The 18,057-nt window shown below is 57.7% G+C and overlaps 1 protein-coding gene across 2 annotated transcripts in view; it reads left to right on the forward strand.

The window, feature by feature from the left end:
- The first annotated feature begins 315 nt into the window (after positions 1-315).
- The window catches only part of CUNH6orf132 (chromosome unknown C6orf132 homolog), a 31,233-nt gene continuing 13,491 nt past the window's right edge, over positions 316-18,057 (forward strand). The window contains exons 1-3 of one of the 2 annotated variants that reach the window (XM_036317622.1): positions 316-660; positions 10,683-10,811; positions 11,421-11,527. In XM_036317622.1, coding sequence (XP_036173515.1) covers positions 516-660; positions 10,683-10,811; positions 11,421-11,527 — 381 coding nt within the window. In that variant the 5' untranslated portion in view covers positions 316-515. The remainder of the gene's footprint in view (positions 661-10,682; positions 10,812-11,420; positions 11,528-18,057) is intronic. The other variant, XM_036317623.1, reaches the window with a different exon arrangement.

Here is an 18,057-nt window from a genome sequence, read left to right on the forward strand (position 1 = left end):
CCCATCGAAGGCGGGCTGCTTGCGGCGTCGGCACCGTCCTTCCGGAGGCCCCCGCGCTGACCTGGTCATGACCCTCTTCAGAAGCGAGGGACTGGCCCGCTTCCTCCCTTCCCCGCGCGGGAGGGGTGGAGGGGGCGGGCCGGCGGGGCGCGGGGAGGGGGCGGCCCTCCTTCCCGGCGGGGCGTGGGCCGGCCGGGTCCCCAGCCCTCGGGGCCGTGCCAACAATGGCCTGTTGTGGGAGGAGGCGGGCAGGAATGCGGCCGGGGGAGTCGGGCGGCCGCGGGACGGGGCGGGGCGCTCGCAGCCGCAGCCTCTTACCTGCCCAGGTAGCTCGCATTTCCCGGCGAGCGGCGACGCCCGCACCACCTGCCGCCCGTCCCGTCGCGCGGGCGGGGAGGACCGCGGGGCCATGGCCCGGTAGAGAGCGCGGGGAGACGGTGCGGGGTGCGGTCCGGGCAGCGCGGGGCGGCCGAGGGGGACGGCCCTGGCCCGGGGCGCGCGGGGCCCGCGGCAGCATGAAGAAGAACCAGACGGTGCAGGGCACCTTCAGCAAGATCTTCGGCAAGAAGCACGCCAGCCCCAACGCCTCCTCCCTGTACGCCACCAACCCGCCCTGGATCTTCGCCCAGGAGGCCCCGGACGAGGGCGCCAGGGTCCTGGGTGAGTGCGCCCGGGGGAGAGAGTGCGGCCCCCAAGTCGGCTCAGACCCCCCCCCCCCCCCCCCCCCCCCGGCCGCGGGCTCTCGGCGGGCGCGGGGCGGAGGGGAAGGGACACGTCGGAACCTGCGGACCGGCCGGGAAGGAGCTGCGGGCGAGGGAGGCGGCGCCGAGCGGGCGTCTCTGGGAAAGGGCTGCGGGGGGAAGAGGCGCGGAAGGAGGGGACCCCCCCCCGGAGGGCGGGGACCTGTGCGGACCGCGGCGGATCCTAGTCTCCGTCCCAGGTGTTTACCTGCCCCCCGCGCTGGAAGTTAGGGCTGCTGCCTGCAGGCTTCCTGGGGGCGCAGCGGCCCCTCCTCCCCCAGCGGTACTGTTGAGTCAGAAGTGCCCCCCACAACTGAAGGCGAGGGGTGACCCCTTCAGCCCTCACCCTTTCTGTTTACTCGCTTCCCTCCGGCCCCTCCCTCTCCCATTTCCCCCGCCCGCCCAGGGTCTTAGACAAAGGGAGGGTCTGCTCTCTGGGCGCCCACACCCTCGGCTCTGCACGGGGGAGGCCCAGGAAAAGCCCAGGGCCGCTGCCAGCGGGGTGCCAGCCTGTGCAAGACACCAGCGCACTCCCTCGGGCCTGGGCTGTCTGCGCGCTCAGATGGAGAAGCCGGGGATGGGACCGGGGAGGCCAGGGAAGCCCCTCCTGACCCAGAGCCTGGCGGAGTCAGGGTGGTGGAGGCTGCAGGCATCTGAAAACCCCATGCCGGCCCGGGGCTCCGGCTGTAGGCCACCCTATCACTGCATCTTTCTGCGTTTTATACCCTCTGTAACTGCGAGGAAACCAGGCGGGGAGGGCCAGGAATTCCCTTCTTGCCCATGATCCAAGGCTCTGGGCCCCAGGAGGGTCACCCATCCGTGCTTTAGTTCACCTGCCTTCATTGCCACCCCATTACCTTCACTGACCTTGATGGCCACTGTGCCGGGACCCACAGAGGGTGTTGTAGCCTCAGCCCCTGCTGTTGGATTCAGTTCAGCACCCGGATTGTCACTAGCCACCCGGACGGGAGCAGGGCAAGCAAGCGGTCGCCTCTCCCTGACCCGAGGATCTCACACCAGTGGGTGAACAGTTAACCACATGCCATTTAGCCCTTCCCAAGCCTTTGCTATAAAAGATTAAGGGCAGAAGGAGAGAGAGGAAAGATGACCTCTGATTGCAGCCAGCATGTGAGCTGAAAGGAAAGGGCACCCAGCTTGTTGCAGAGCAAACAGCAGGAGCAAAGGCTAGGAGGGGCAGGCGGTTGGAGGCATGGCTTAGGAATTTACAAATACATGTGTGCCGCCAAGAATAACTCTCTGAGGCCCCGACACCTCCCCTGCCTGTGTAGCAAGCATTTATTGATCCCCTTTGGTGCAAGGTACCATTCTAAAGTCCTCGTGTTGTTGACTTGTGGAATCCTCAGCTATCAGCCAGCCAATGATGTAGGGACTATTATTATTCCTGCTTGACAGGTGAGGAGACTGAACCACAGGGAGGTTAGGTAACATGTCCAAGATCACACAGCTTTAGATGGACAAGCCAGGACTTTCTTAAGTGTACAATTTAATGATCTTTAGTAGACTGACGGAGTTGTGCAACCACGACCACAACTGGGTTTTAGAACATTCCATTACCCCAGCATTTCTCTCAGAGGCAGAGCCAATATTTGAACCCAGGTAGTCAGGCTCCAGAGAACATACTTTTAGCCAGTTTGTTGAATTGACTTCGTGGAAGGTAATTCAAGGGTGAATTTGACTTGACGGGGTATCTGCCTGAGGACACACACAGACACACACTTCTCTACATTTTGTCCTGCACTGAGCCAGCTGCTGGTGGGGATCATTCCCTCCGGTGAGAGAAATGGGGGCATGGTGCATCTCCATGGGGGCATCTCCAACCAGCTGCTGCCTTCACCAGCCTGGGCAGGGGGCAGCTCCTCCCATTACCCAGGGCTGGGCTGGGCTGGGCCGGCTGCCAGCTGACTCAGCCTGGTCGCACCCTGCACATGGAGGGGTGGGAGACACCGTGTGCTGCGCCGGCAGGATGGCTCTCCAGTGTTTGTGGGGTGTTCCACCGGTGCCGGTGGGCGTGGCAGAGGTCCTCTTTTCCTGCTGAATAGGACAAGTACTTGGAACTGGGGATGGAAGGGACCAGGGCTGGAGATTCTATGATGTGATGGAGATTTCAGACCTGCCTTAGGGTCCTGCCTTTGCCAATAATGTGAGGACTAGCCAGTCTCTGCGCCTCAATTTTTCCTTCCGTTAAATGGGGATGGTGTCCAGTCTGCCCTACAGATGACTGCTTGTGGTTTGTATGTTAGTGCTTTGAAGAGCATTAAAAAGAAATGCCCTACAGCAAGGATTGGCAAATTATGGACCTGGCTCAACTCTAGCCCATGGCCTGTTTTTGTAAATAAAGTTTTATTGGAACACAGCCAGCCACACCCACCATTTACATATTGTTTATTGCCAATTTCCTGCTAAAGTGGCAGAATGAAGTAGCTGCAGCAGAGACTCTATGGCCCACAAAGCTGAACATAATCACTAGTTGGCCCTTTATTATTGTCAGGTTTTTCCCAACCCTGAGCTCTCCCTGCATCAGTTCCTCTTCCTAGCATTGCTGTAGACCAGAGGACACGGGCATGGAGGGCTATCCTAAGGTCTCCCGTGGTCCCTGAGTCTGTGATACCCTCTGCGATGCTGGCATCCAGCCCTTGGAGAAGGTGGTGGGGCGTAGGGGGAAATCAGCCTGTGTGTGAGGGAAGTCAGGAGTAGCTACTTGCTCTGTAGCAATCTGTTTGCACAAGGGCAGGCTGGGTGCAGCGGGTAAAATGCAAACAGTCCGTGAAGGTGGTGATGGATACACTGTTCTTTGAAGAATTTCTCTAACATTTATTCCAGAAGCTGACTTCACTTGAGGGCTTCATGTAATGCAGTTGCAGTCCTAACGAAGCCCCCTGCCTTCCCCCAGCCACTCAAGGGTCTTGGCAAATCCCGAGATGGGTGCTGTGGGCTCCTCCCTGGTCTCTTGGGTTCCCTGAGCCCAGCTTCTCTATCTGCCGCCACCCACCCCAGCCCAGCTCGCTGGGGAACTCTGTTTTCCCTCCAAATGTAAATCACCTTTGTCACAACCACCGAGGATACTTATTTAAAAACTAGAGGCCCCGTGCATGAAATTCATGCACAGGTAGGGTCCCTAGGCCTGGCCAGCAATCAGGGCTGGTCGGGGCCTTCCAGCTGCCAGCTGGGGCCTCTCTTCCCCAGCTGCCGGCCGCTGGCAGGGGCCTGCCTTTGCTCCATGCCGCCCCCTGGTGGTCAGTGCACATCATAGCAAGTGATTGAACCCCTTGGTCTCCCTGTTGAACTCCCGAGGGGACACTTTGCATATTAGGCTTTTATATATATAGATGCCGATGTCTGGGGTCCCACGTCAGGGATCCAAGTCAGAATGGCTGGGCTGGGGCCTGGGGTCTGGATTTTTAGCAACTGAAGATTTGAGAATCCTGGGGTTTCCTTTCCCAGGTGGGAGCTGGGCCACTCTCTTCCCCTAAGGCTTCCCGCAGGTTCTAAATAATATGTGGGGACTGTGGCCAGCTCCTAATCAATGCTCCTAGGGTGGCTGCTGGTTCTGTCATCCCTGCACCTAGGGTCCCCTGGCCTGAGTCAGGCCAGGCTAAAGGGTAGAAAGCCATGACCCCCAGAGGCTGAGCACATATTTCCCGCCAGGGCCCGGCTGGCACCTGCCTGCGGAAAGCTGCCCTGTGCGGGGCAGGGCTGAGAAGGAGACTTGTTTACCCCGTCCCCTGGAGGTGTGCTGTGGTTTGCTGGCAGTGAGAACACACACACACACACCCTCTCTGCTGCCCATTATATAAGCTCCTCTTGTCTCCACAGCTCAGTTCAGAAAGACAGGCCCTCCCTCCACCACTGCGGGCCGGCTCAAGGCGCCCCTTCTCTCCCAGGCAATAAATGAGTAACAATAATAATATTGGCATTATCAGTATTTCATGAACCAGGCACTATGCTAAACACTACATACATTTTCTCAGTTGAGGAAAGAGACTCAGAAGGTTCAGGTAGGTTACAGGGCTCTCATTTCAGCTCAGGGCGGCTCATGCAGTAATGTGCTTCCTGGGACCTGGTTAAGCTCAGATTCTGACGGGTCGGTTAGGGATGGAGGGAGACTGCACTTCCCACTGGTTCCCAGGCGCAGGCCTCCCGCAGGTCAGAGCCTGCTTGGAGTAGCAGGTCCCAGCTGGGAAGCTCAGGGCCTGTGTGCTGAGCTCTGCCCCCATCGCTCCCCCACAAGGCTGCTTCCTCTCTGCTCCCCCTCCTCTGCTCTGTGGCTCCTGCCCCACCCCAGCCCAACCTTCAGCGTCCCTTCTGCCCTTGGACAAAGTCCTCTCTCTGGCGCTGGGGTCAGGCCTGCTGGAGCTTGCTGGGACAGACTGGCCTTTTCAGGTTCCTGTCATGTGGGCCTGTTAATTAGCGATGAAGGGCCTCATTAACGCCATTGTGGGTTTCATTCACATGGGGGGAGGGGGGAGACACCTCCCATCCCCCACTGCTTCCCTGAAAAGCTGGGGCTCCCCTGGTGGCCAAGGATTAGATGTTCTACTCAGTGAGCTAGAGGCAGGGGAGGGGGGCTCTGTTTTGGGGTTCTGGGTTACTGTAGGTCAAAGCAACAAGCTCAAGCCCCACCCCTTCTAAGCCCTTGGAATCCAATTAGAGATGTGGCCAGTGCTGCCGGTCATTTGGGGGCTCCTATCAATTTGGGATTGTACATCATCACCCCAGCCTTCATCCTATCCCTGCTGGCTTCTTCCTTCCCATCCTAATTTTGAGAGGCTTTCTGCAAAATAAGAGTAATTTATCCCAATTTGACAGGTGGGGAAGCAGCCTGCAAAAGTGCTCAAAGCCATGGGGGTGGGGGGGAGGTTCTGATTCCTGGGTTCGTTCATGTCCTTCAGGCCGCACCGACCTTTGAGTCTCACTCTGGAAAACCGGTCCAAGGGGAGAGCTGATGGGCCCCTGCACTGTTTCCCTGCGGTGCTGGCTGACACCAGAGGAAACTGGATTCTAGAGTTCGGTGCCAGGGCGTGCGTGCTGGCCACTATTGCTCATCAGCTGTGCCACCTTGGCAGGGGACTTGACCTCTCTGAGCCTCTGTTTTCTCATCTGCAAAATGAAATAACAAGAGTCCCTCCCCCACAGGCTTGTGAAGGGCACTTGGGATCGTGCCTGGCTCATCATACAAGCTTAATACGTGGCAGACATTTGCATTTTTGTTATTAACATTTTTCTAGTGTGGACCTGTCTTGGATTTGGGGAAAGAGCTAAGTAACTGTCCTGGACCTCGGCTTCCCAGGGGACCCAGGGCAGCTTTGGGGCTGGGGAGGGAGAGCACTTGACTGGCTGTCAACCTTGAGCTGCGTGAGAAAAGGAGCCCCCCAACCCTGGTGGGAGGCCCCAGATTCAGGGGGAGAGGGAGGGAAAAGGCCTGGGTGTGAGGCAGCAGCTTGTGCCCAGCTCTCAGCTCCCCCAAAGCTGGCCATTCCCCCCTCCACTTACACACGTGTACACACCTATGCAGCCCCAGGCCGAGAGAACCAGGCTGGCCTGTTTGGGGAGAGGCAGTGAGCATGGGCCGTGCGTAAGGCCCTGCATTATTTGTGCCTGGCGCCCAGCACCACCAGCCAGGGCCCTATATGGGCACCCCTGCTGCTCTGTGACCGTGGGCCAGCCCCACCCACTCTGGGCTTCAGTGTTCTCACCTACAAAGAGGGTAGCCTCAATCTCGAGTCCCCCGCCCCCCGCCACACACACACACACACACACACACACACACACACACACACACACGAGAGCCGTGGGTCACCTGCCTCCCAATTACTGGGCACAAATGATCTACTAGGCGCTGTGCTGGCCTGTGGCACCCTTTATCTTGTTCAGCCTCACACCAAACCCCCAGCAGGGACCATCGCTCACATTGACAGAGAGGAGGAAGCAGCCTCAGATCTAGTAACACTCCCAGGCCACGCAGGTGATAAGGGATGGAGCAGGGACTGGAACCTAAGTTTAGGTGAGCTCTGTACCCCTGGCCTCGACCCCACACCGTCCTGCCTCCCCTCCCCGCCGGGGGTCTCGGCCTGGGGCCCAGCCTGGGCTGTGGGCTTCTCAGAGCCCAGGCACCTTCAGCCACAGGGTCAGGTTCTCCTACGGGAGGAGGGAGTGCCCGGCCCAGGTTGGCGTCTGAGGTGAAGCCTTCCTGCTGAGACAGGCGTGGCACCAGAATTATTCTTGAGCCAGGTGTTTAGAATATTAGGTGGTTTTTATGTGAACTCGAGCCCTTGAGGGAGTGTAAATAAAAGCAAAGCCGCCTTCAGTTCCTGTCCATCTGGGAGGGAGAAACAGAACCACTGGCAGGAGTCCTGTGCCCAATCCCGCAGAAAGCACTTCATTTGGGGGGGCGGGGGGGGGGAGTGGGACAATCCCATGAGAAAGAGGACTTCATTGGGGGGGAAATGGATTGTTTTAATGACCGGGTTTGGGTAAACGGAGGCAGGCCTGGACTTCCTCCTATTTTATCGCTGTGTCATTTTTAGAAGAATTTGCCAGACAGAGAGGCTTGAGTTTGTACCTCGACAGGGCTGTGGCCCACCTGGGGCTCAGGCTCTGTCCAGACCTGCCTCCTGGTCTCCCAAGGCTTCCTGGCTGCTGGGATTGCTCCAGAGTCTCCTGAGGTACCCGCCCCCTTTCTCTGGAAGCTTCTGAATCCACGGTGGCTCCCTTTCCCGCCTTCTGATCCACCGGGACTCCCCTCAGCTGCCTCTCGGCTCCGCGTGACAAGTTCAAAACCTCTGAGACCCCCAAGGTCCCTTCCAGGGGGAAAGGGCGGTGAACAGCAGACACAGGGCATTTCCAAGTTCCAGGGTGGACAAGTCGCTAGGATAGGGCCCCTCTTTTGTTGCTTCTTTTATATTTTAGGGCTTAGGTTATAGATAAATGAGTATTTTACATGGCAACATGCTGTCTTGTGACAAATTACAAAGGAAATCAAACATTCGTAGCATTTGCATGTATGTCAATATACTGAATGTTAACAAGTTGATTATTACAGTCCACAAGTTCTCTCCAAGTATTTATTCAGAGTAAAATTCTGATTTATTTTTTTAATTGAATGTATTGGGGTGACCGGTTAGTAAAATTATTTAGGTTTCCGGTGGACAGTTCTATAACAGCATCTGTACACTGCACTGTGGTTCACCACCCAAGTCTCCTTCCATCACCACTTACGCCCTCTGCCCTCTTCCACCCCTTTACCTCTGGGGATCCCCGTCCTGTCTGTGTCTGTGAGTTGTTTATGGACCCTCTTTTCTGATTGCGCAGCCTCATCGTGTCCTCAGAGAGCAGGTCTCCCGCCGCCTCTCCGTCACCCCCTTCTCCTCCTCTCTGTCCCTTCCTCCCTCAAGAGGTGGCCTGGCCCCCCTTCGCCTCCTCAGTGGAGGAGGGGCTGCCTCCCAGGATGGCCTATCCTCAGCCCATCCTCTGCCCATCCTCGCCCCGACCCTGATCGCTGTGGAGCTGTGTATTTGCATAGGGAAATCCCCAGGGTCGGACTATTGTCTTTCTGTGGACTTTGATTTTGAGGCTCAGAAAACCTTGGCCCTGACCTTGACCCCCGGAGGACCTCGCTTATGGTGGTGGCCACACTTGCCTTGTGCAGTCGTTGGTGGGCCAGCCCAGGCATGAGGGGCCCAGGGAAGGTCTGCCAGGTTTTAGCCTCAGCTCTTTTTTTTTTAATGTATCTTTATAGTTGAAAGTATTACAGATGCCCCTCTTTCTCCCCCCACACCCCCCACATTGAACCCTCCCACCCCGCACCCCCCCCAAACTGGCCACAGCTCTTTATTTGGGAGGGGGGGCGCTTAAAACAACATACATTTATTATCTCATAGTTCTGTGCATTAAAACCAAAGTGTCAGCAAGACTTCATTCCTTCCTGTAGGCTGTGGGGGAGAATCTGTTTTCTCACCTTTTCCGGCTGTTTTCCAAGCCGCCTGTGGTCCTTGGCTCATGGTCTCCTGCCACTTCGAAGGCAGCAGCGGCCAGTCCAGTCTTCCTCACATCACACCCCTCTGGCTCTGCTGCCTCACCCCTTCCCCGACTCCCAGCCACACCTCTGAGAATCTCCAAATGCAACTGGACTCACCAGAGATGCCCCAGTGGGGAGGGAGCCACCGGGCCTTCCACCCGCCTCAGCGCAGCCCCTCCCTTCAGCGGCTTCTCCAGAGCACAGCTGTGTTCTTAGAAAGGATTTCCCTGCTCAAAACAGCCACAAACCAACCGAGACAACAGTACCTGGAAGTCAAAGCTGAGTCATGGAACCTGTAAGGTGTTGAGAGGGCCAGCCTGTGTGTGGGTCAGATCTGGCTGTGCCCTGACCCCTGCATGGGCCCGGGCCGGCGGCTTCACCTCCCGCCCCTCCCCAGCTCTGTGGCCAAGCTGAGCCTCCTTCCCCTGCCCCTGAACCCCCACCTCCCATCCACCTCCTGTGAATGGTGGGATGAGGACCCCCCTTGGGAGCGGTGTGTGTAGTGGTTCAGAGATCAGCCCAGGACCAGAGACCCCAGCTTCACCACTTTGGGGCTTCGGGCAGCAGCGTATTAGACCTCTCAGTGCCTCTGTGTTCTCATCTGTAAAATAGAGGTAATGATCGTGCAAATTGCATGGGGCTGTTTTGAGAATGAAAGGGGTTAATACTGTTTAAGATGCCTGGCCCGTTAAAATTGTCCCGTAAGTTTTACCTATTGTTGTATTATTTCTATGACTATAGTGATCACCTGGCCAGGGTGCTTGCTTCTGAAGTTTCCTAGATGCACAATAACAGTAGCCATCAATCTCATGATAACCCAGCGGTAGAAAAGAGGCTCCCTGGACCCCAACACGGTGCAGAGATTAGCGAGAGGGTCTGCCTAGGAGAGCGCGCCTCTCACCGGGTCCCTGTGTCAGTCCCGCCCCACCCTCACTACTACTAAGGGCCCGAAGCCCTATCAGAGCTAAGACCTTGACACACACACACACACACACACACACACACACACACACACACACACAAGCAGCACTATCTAGAGAATGTCCCAGGAGGGCCTGGCGCCAACACTCAGACCCTTGGGAGCCAGAGAGAATCCTGGGGGCTTGAAGAGTAGCTGCTGGGTGCCTGCAGGTATCTCTACTTTGGTTGGTTCTGCTTTCTCCCCTGGCTTCCCCACCCCTGTGCGCGCCCCCCCCCCCCCCCCCCCCCCCCCCCCCGCTCTTGGTCTCCAGCCTCAGGTTGGAGCCCAGCAGCCAGGACTGGGGAACCCTGACTGTGGGAATGCACACAGAAGGCAGGGAACTGGAGCGCCCCGGGACTGTGGAGCGCACCGAAACCGGGCTTTTTGGCCCTTTTGAGAGAGGTGGAATCTTAAATGTACCGCTGGCTCCCTGCCTGGTAGGGCAGCAGACAGGCCTCTGCACCCTTCCCTGGGTGCTCCCAGGAGTCACTGTCACATTCGAAGCCCAGATGGTCACATAGAGGGCCGTAGCTGTACGCCTTGGAGTTGGGGATGAATACATTCTGATCCCAGGGCCTCTCTGACAAGCCCAGTCTCTTGAATACATTATTTGGCTTTCTCGCACTTCTTTCCTAAAGTCGCGTGCAAGAGGAAACATGACCATCATTCCTGAGATGAATGCCTTAGTAGAATTCCGAACAGTTGGGGTTTTGACCTTTCTTCTCTTTCCCCTCTGGCTGTAGAGAAAGAGGAGCCCCCTCACTCAGGCCTGTGAAGCGTGTGTCAGCCCTCGGTGGCTGTGAGTGACACAGTAGGAGGCCACCGTGCTCCCTGCCTCTCGGGGGTGACAGTGTGGGCCTGAGAGGGGAGGGGAGAGTCTAGCCATGTGTGGAGATTGGTGGAGAAAGTGCGGTGGCTCCTCACGCCCCCCCCCCCACGACTGTAGAAACGGCTTGGAGCACAGCTGTTGCTGGAGGAAGCAGGAGCCTTCCTGTCATCTGCCTGCCGGGAAGGAGACCACGCGTGCTGAGCACTACGATGTGCTGGCCACACTCACTCCTCACAGCGGTCCTAGGTGCTGGCGCTATCATCCCTCCCACTGTGCACATGGGAAAACCGAGGCAAGGTTAAGGGACACAGCCGGCCAGTCAGTGGCAGAGCTGGCATGTGTATGGGGCCACGTAGACCCTGCTGTCCTGCTCCTTCTGCCCTGCCCTCAAGGGCACATCAAACACGGCCACGCACGCAGCCGTTGGTGGCTTGGGGACTGGAGGAGCCCAGAAGGTGGGTGCTGGGTGGCCGGGGCCAACAGGTGTCCTCATCTACTCTGCTTGTTCCAGATTAGAAAGGCAAACACTTGAGAGAGAGGCAGCTTGTTTTCCTCCCTCTCCCTGAGATAAGCCAAGCTCCCAGGGCCCCAGAGGAGAGTCAACTGTGAGAGTGACAGTCTAAGACCTGTAGGGGCTGGATCAGGAGAGAGATGGCTGCTGGGAGCTGAGCGTCCCAGGAAGGCTGCAGAAGACCCCAAGAAACCGGCCCCGGAAGTCCCCCCAATCCTGCCCCATGAGCACACACCGCGTCTGTGGGGTCTGAGCCAACCGGCCCACCACTGGGCAGATTAACCTCAGTGGCCAACGTGCCTTTGATCTCCAGCTCACGGTCTCCCCTCCCCCGTCTCCTCTAGATGGGATCTATTATGGAGACAATCGGTTTGACACGGAGAGCGAGTCAGGAACAGCCACGCTGAAAGCTCGGCCCAGAGTTCGGCCCCTGCTGACCTTCCTTCCGCTGGTGAGTACCGTTCTGCTCTGGGGTGTGAGGGTCTTCTCTGGATGGGTCATCTCGGCGGCCACGGAGGAGGGAGCCCCACCTGCCCTGGGCTAGCGGACATCAGCCTCACCCTCTGTCCATTCCCTTTCTTCCTGATGCCAACCTAGGGTGGCTTCTGGGAGGAGGCATGGCTGAGACTCGTGGCAGAAAGGCTGGGATTAGGGGTGTTAGCCCCTCCATTTGAAACCCAGGGAGAGGTTAAGGGGAATTTGTGTGCAAAAGCAATGCAGTGGTGGGTACCTCCAGCTAAGGAGGATTCATATTTCATAGTCACTGGTGGCTGTCTGCTCTGTGCCAGGCCCTGCATTAGGTGCTGGGATGTGGAGGTGACTGAGCTAACATTGCAGCTCTCAAGGCAGGTCACGAGTGAATAAACAGACTATTAGAACATGGGCAGTTGATCCAGTAATAGGGGTGGTCAAGGAGGGCTTCCTGGAAGATGACACCTGAGCTGTCTTGAAGGACAAAGAGCAGCAACCCTTGGGAGAAGGGCATTTGCTTATAGATCTGAAACTACAAAAAACAAACAAACAAAACAACCCAAAACTCCCTACTGGAGCCTGTGATGGACTTTTGTTCTTTGACAAGGGAGACTGCTCTGTGACTGGTTCTATTTACTGTGATGAGAGTTTCTGGGTTTTCTGGGACAGCCTAGACTAGTGCTGTCCTGTAGAAATATCATGTAAGCCTCATATGTAATTTTAAATTTTCTAGTAGCTACCTTAAAAGAAATAGGTAAAATTAATTTTCATAACATATTTTACTTAACCCAATGTATTCAAAAGATTATCATTTCAGCATTTAGTCAATGTGAAAAATACCAGTGAGAAGTTTTACATTCTTGTTTCACACTAAGTCTTTAAAATCTTGCACTAGCCGGTTTGGCTCAGTGGATGGAGCATGGGCCCACGGACTAAAGGATCCCGGGTTCGATTCCAGTCAAGGGCACGTACCTTGGTTGCAGGTTCCCCAGTCCTGGTTGGGGTGCATGCAGGAGGCAACTAATTGATGTGCCTCTTTCACATCGATGTTTCTCTCTGTCTCTCCCTCTCCCTTCCCACTCTCTCTAAAAATCAATGGAAAAATATCCTCGGGTGAGAATTAACAAAAAATCTGGTGTGCTTGACTTAGAGCACACACACCCCACTTCCAACAGTGACATTGCAGGGGTTCCGCAGCACATGTGGCCAGTGGCTCCTGTTGGACAGCCCAGGCCCCGAGCCTCAACCGTGAGCCCCATCGATTCTAGGTTCACTCCTGTCTGTCAGGTGGGTCCTGGTCGGGACAGTACTGTTTCTGGGCTCCGTGAGGATTTGTACCACCTGGACTGATGAGGCACCAAATCCTAGTGCGAGTTCTCAGGGCGCCCCACACCGTGGTCCTGGGCACAGGCAGGTCCTGCCCAGCACTGCCTGGCACAACCACCTTTCTCCACCATCAATTTTTTTTCCTGGTGTATCCCACCTCACCAACCAGACCCCGAGATTCTAGAAGGAATAGACCGAGCCTTACGTTCTCCTTGCTGTATCCCCACGGCCTCTCTGTGGAGGGCTGAGCACACAGACCTCTGGACATACAACTTTAAATAATTTATTTTCTGTTTATAAAAACAATTCACAGACATTATAGACAAACACAGAACAACAGAAAGGTGTAAAGCAAATGAGTCCGCCCAACCTTTGTTTCCAGGGATGCATAAACCTGTTACCGGGGTCATTGCACCCATAAACACAGATAAACAATTTTTCTATTGCTGGAGGTAATTAGATTCTCTCCCCTCGTGCACACATACTCCGATCACAGACGTGTGGGCCCATGGCTGACACACCATACGTAGTCTGGTTGTAAAATGTTGAAGTAAATGGCTGTTCCCCCTTGAATGGCTCGTGCTGTCCTGGTTTCTCCACCAGATCTGAGTCAACAACGAATGGGTTAATGCTGAGCTTATTCTGACTGGTTGGCACCCTGAATGCCCCACCCACCCACTTTGGGTCCCTTTGGTGACCAGGGCAAGTCCCAGCCTTTCTGCTCTCAGTTCTGGTTTGGGCACTCTGGTTAGATCTGGTTTGGGCCAACCAGGGCCTGACTCAGGGGCCCGGCAGACCCCAGTCAGGCGGCCACTGGAGGGGGCTTGGCCAGCTGGTCAGGCCTGGCGACCTGAGGCTGCTTCCAGGCAAGCCCCAGAGCTCGTCCCAGAACCAGCCCAGCGCACTCACACCCCCTCACTGGGGAGCACCAGAGAATGAACGCATGGAAAACTGCCAACTCAAAGGGGCTCATGAGGTCCACACTGGCCTCATTTTACAGAGGCAGGAACTGAACCCCAAAAGGGAGGTTCGCCCCTGGCCTCTGGAGCCACTGGGTGCCCGCTGCACAGGGAAAGGCAGGTGGAGTGGCACGCGATGTTCCAGGGGTGTGTCAGCCGACAGCCACCCTATCAGGAAAGCGCTGTCATTAATCCCCATTTCACAGAGGGGAAAGTGAAGCACAGAATGTGGCAGTCACTTGTTTAAGGTCACACAGCTCCCAAGTGGCAGAGCTGGGATTTGAACCCCTGCAGCCGGGCTCCAGGGTCCAAGTTCTATTCAAGCCATTCTACTCTCCCTCCACCCACTATCCAGAAGCTCTGAGCGTCCTTCCCAGCACCAGCCTGCAGAGCCACCTGCACCTCCTGTCAGCCTCTCTCCTGCCAGCAGCCGGGCCTGCTGGGCACCGGCTCTCTTGCCTCTGTGGGGACACGGGCCCCTTTGAGACCAGGACGAGGCTCTGGGCCACATACGTGCGATGCTGCTTGTGCAGAGGGCTCTCGGGCCCCTGACAGCCCTCCTCTGGGGCACCTTTACGTTAGGAACCCTTGGCCTGATGACCCATATCCCGGGGCCATCTCTGTGCTCCGACTTAGGTAACAAGATATGCAGCAGCCCCAGAATCTTTCATCACCGGTTCCTGGGTTGAGGGGAAACTGGCTCCTCTCCCTTGGGCCCTGGGCCAGGCCCTTGCTGTCTTCCAGCTGGGGCAGGAGGCTGGAGCATGAGGAGAGGCAAGAAGACAGCTCCTGTGGGTGTGGCCCCCACACAGACACACTCCCAGCCCCTCCGAGTCCGGCTGGGTGGGGAGTGGCACTATCCTAACCAGCTGGGCCTCTCCCCTCCAGGTCCTCCCTCCCCACCCAGGGAGGCAGCCGCCCGAGAAGCCAGGCACAGCCCTGCAGGGCCCCTGCTCTTCCTGCTCTGCCTGGACCTGGGTTGTCTTGTCTTCCAAACGCACCCTCACTGTCCGTGTCTCACACGAGCCTGCAAAAGGACGAGCCTGCAAAGGGGGTGGGGGTGGGGAGAGGGCAGGATGAGGGGCTCTGCCCTCCCGGGAGCTTCCTCCCTCTTTGGAGGTGGGCGATCAGAGGACTAGGAAACACCTCCTCAGCTGCCCGGCAGCCATAGGCCTGTTACAGAAAGGACCTGATTGATTCTCGGGTAACTGACACCAGTCCCTGCTCCTCACCCAGGGGAGGGTCCCCCACTGCTGCGACTGTGTTAACGTAACTCCCCCAGTGTGGTCAGCTCTCCTGAGGCCCCCACCCCACCCCGCCCCCACCGAAGCGGCCCCTCAACACAGGGATCGCTCCCACAGCCCTGCTTCCACCTCCGGAAGGGGAAGGCCACCGCTTCCTGCTCAGAGGGCTCTGAGGAGCTGGGTCACGCTTGCCAAGCTTCAGACCTGGGGGGCCCTCAGTGCTCATCTGGGTGAGAAAACTGGGGCCCCCGAGGGACGGGGCCTGCCCATCACACAGCTCAGTGAGGCGGCGATGGGACCCGAACCGGGTCTCCTCCCGTCCAGTCCTGCCCACACCACCTGGGCCTGGGCGCAGTGGGAGGGATCCTTTCTCCCCACTTGCTTCACCTCCAAGGGGAAGCTGGGCCCAGGGCTCAAGCCAGAGCCTGTCCACTGTTCAGAGCCGAGTCCCTAGGACAGCTGATCGTGGGAGGGTGCTGCTTCCCTCTGGGGTTCCCTCTTCCCCACCCTGGTCTAAATGAAACCATCCCAGGGTGACACATGTGAGGAATTAAAAATTAAATGCCAATGTGGCAAGAACAGGGAAACTGGCCAGACAGGTCCCGGGGTGCCCCGGGCAGTGAGAGCTCCCTGGGTCACCCCACCCTCTGAGTCAGGCAGGCCCGGCGGTGCCCGGGGAGGTGTCAGGCTGGGCTCGGGGCAGGCCCCCACCTGCCCTGGACCCCCGCCCGGAAGCTCAGAGAGGCCCCGTGCCAGCCGGATTGGCTTTTGGCAGATTTATGTGGCTGGCGTTGGCCGGAAGGGCTGTGGGTGAGGGAGCTCTGGGTGTTCATGGGGGGGACACGTCACGGACATGTTCATGAACATGAGCTCCGTGTGCTCCTGTCAGAGACCTGCAGGCCGAGTATAGACGGAGCGCCCACCCCCTGCAGCCCACCCCTCCCTCCCCACCTCGCTCCTGCCCTGGCAGAGAGGGCCTCCGCCTGAGCTCCCAAGCTCCATGCACACCCTCATCCTCACCACCCCAGCCACCCTGCCACCCCTGCCACCCCTGCCACCCCTGGGCCCAGGCGGCCTCGGGGGACTGGCCGGGGAGGAAGCTCAAGTGGGCTCAGGACCATCTGGGCAAGGAATTCGGGGCCCTTGGTGCCTGACAGGGTCAAGAAGAGGGTGATGTAGGTTCGAGGGCACGTCCCCCTGCCCCGCGGACCCCTTGACCTTAGGAACCGGAGCTGGGCCTCCTGTAGCACACAGTCCAGGGCAGGTCTGGGTGGCAGGCAGGCTCAGAGGGGCGGTCTGGCGTTCGGGACTCTCCTCTGGCCCCAGGAGGGGGATGAGCTACGGCAGAGGGTGCGGCTGGGCCAGGGAAGCAGTTGGCTCTTTCACAGAATGTTCACTGGCTGCTCCATGGGGAACACAGACCCCTCCCGTCCCCCCCCGCCCGCACTGTGAGGGCCCCTCCCCTGCTCCTCCAGCCTGCAGTGGTGCCCCCAGCCTTGCCCGGCTCTGACGCTGGCTCAGGGTCGTCTCCCTCACCCCCTGCAGCTCCGCGCCCCACCCTGAGGTGCCCCAGCTGAGCTGGCGAGGAACCTGGTGAGGAGGCTTGCGTTCTGCGATGTGTGGCTAACTCAGAGCTGGCCTGTGGCCCAGGTCAGCCAGGCATTGCCCATTAGCCCAGCCCTGCTGACCCACCTTGGGGTTTGGCTGGCGGTTGAGGAATCCCAGGCATGAGGATGTGTCCCAGGCATGAGGATGTGTCCCAGGAGGCCGAGGGCTGGACCGTCAGCAGGGGGTTCGCAGTGGCTCTGACCCTTTAAACCAGTGGTTCTCAACCTTCTGGCCCTTTATATACAGTTCCTCATGTTGTGACCCAACCATAAAATTATTTTCATTGCTACTTCATACCTGTAATGCTGCTACTGTTATGAATCGTAATGTAAATATCTGATATGCAGGATGGTCTTAGGCAACCCCTGTGAAAGGGTCGTTCGGCCGCCAAAGGGGTCGCGACCCACAGGTTGAGAACCGCTGCCCTAAACCTTAAGGGGGAGACCAACCTCAGCATGGAAGAGTGTCTTCCTCCTTCCTCCTTCCTCCTTCCTGTCCTTCCCCCTTCTCGTCAGCTCTGAGACGTTCGTCGTCAGAAGGGCAGGAGGGGATTCCTGACCCTGACCCTGGACGCGCCCATCTCTTCAGATCCACCGGACAAACACTCCCCGGGCTGTGCCCGGAGCAAGGACTCCCACGGAGCCCCCTTAGGCCCCGGGGGAGGCGAGCCCAGGGCAGGTGGCCTTTCTTGAGCGCTAGCTCCGCAGCATCTTCAGGTGTGTGACAGCACACGAGGAAGATGGGATTGTCCCCACTTTACAGATGAACACACTGAGCCCCAGAAGGCGAGCGAGGGGCACACTCACTGGTCACTGACTGCGAGTCAGACGCTGCCTGCAATTGCTTTGGGACAATGAGTTAAACTGAGATCGCCAATCTGGCCTGCCCGACTCCAAAGTGTGTGTTCTTTCCATTTGATCACAAGAATTTTTTTTATTACTATTGTATTGGTGTTTTGTTTTGTTTTGTTTTAATTACGATGGAAACAGAAGTTCATTGTTAAGCACCTAGAAATAGAGATAAGCATTAAGAAGAAAATAAATGTTAATATTCTTAGAATGGCACCCTTGTCCCCAGCGCCCCCCAGCTAGCCGTTGCTGGGTAACTTTCGAAAGACTCGGCTGTGGTGGCTTTGAAAGGGCTGCTCGACTGAGCTGGGCGCTGGCTGTGTCCCTCTGAGGTGAGTGAGGTGGCCCAGGACCTTAGCTTCTGGGCGTTGTCAGGTGTAGGCACGAGGAAGGGCTGAGGCCCAGTTTCGTGTGAGTGCCCCACCCGGCAGGGCCGGGGCTGGACTCTGCCCCTGCGTTGAGCAAGGCCTGCCGGGGCAGGGAGTGGCGTGGCCATGGCCCGCTGCCCACTGGCCCGAGGAGGGG

The sequence above is a fragment of the Myotis myotis genome, unplaced genomic scaffold (assembly GCF_014108235.1).
Source record: "Myotis myotis isolate mMyoMyo1 unplaced genomic scaffold, mMyoMyo1.p scaffold_m19_p_7, whole genome shotgun sequence".
In the NCBI taxonomy this organism is placed as follows: Eukaryota; Metazoa; Chordata; class Mammalia; order Chiroptera; family Vespertilionidae; genus Myotis; species Myotis myotis.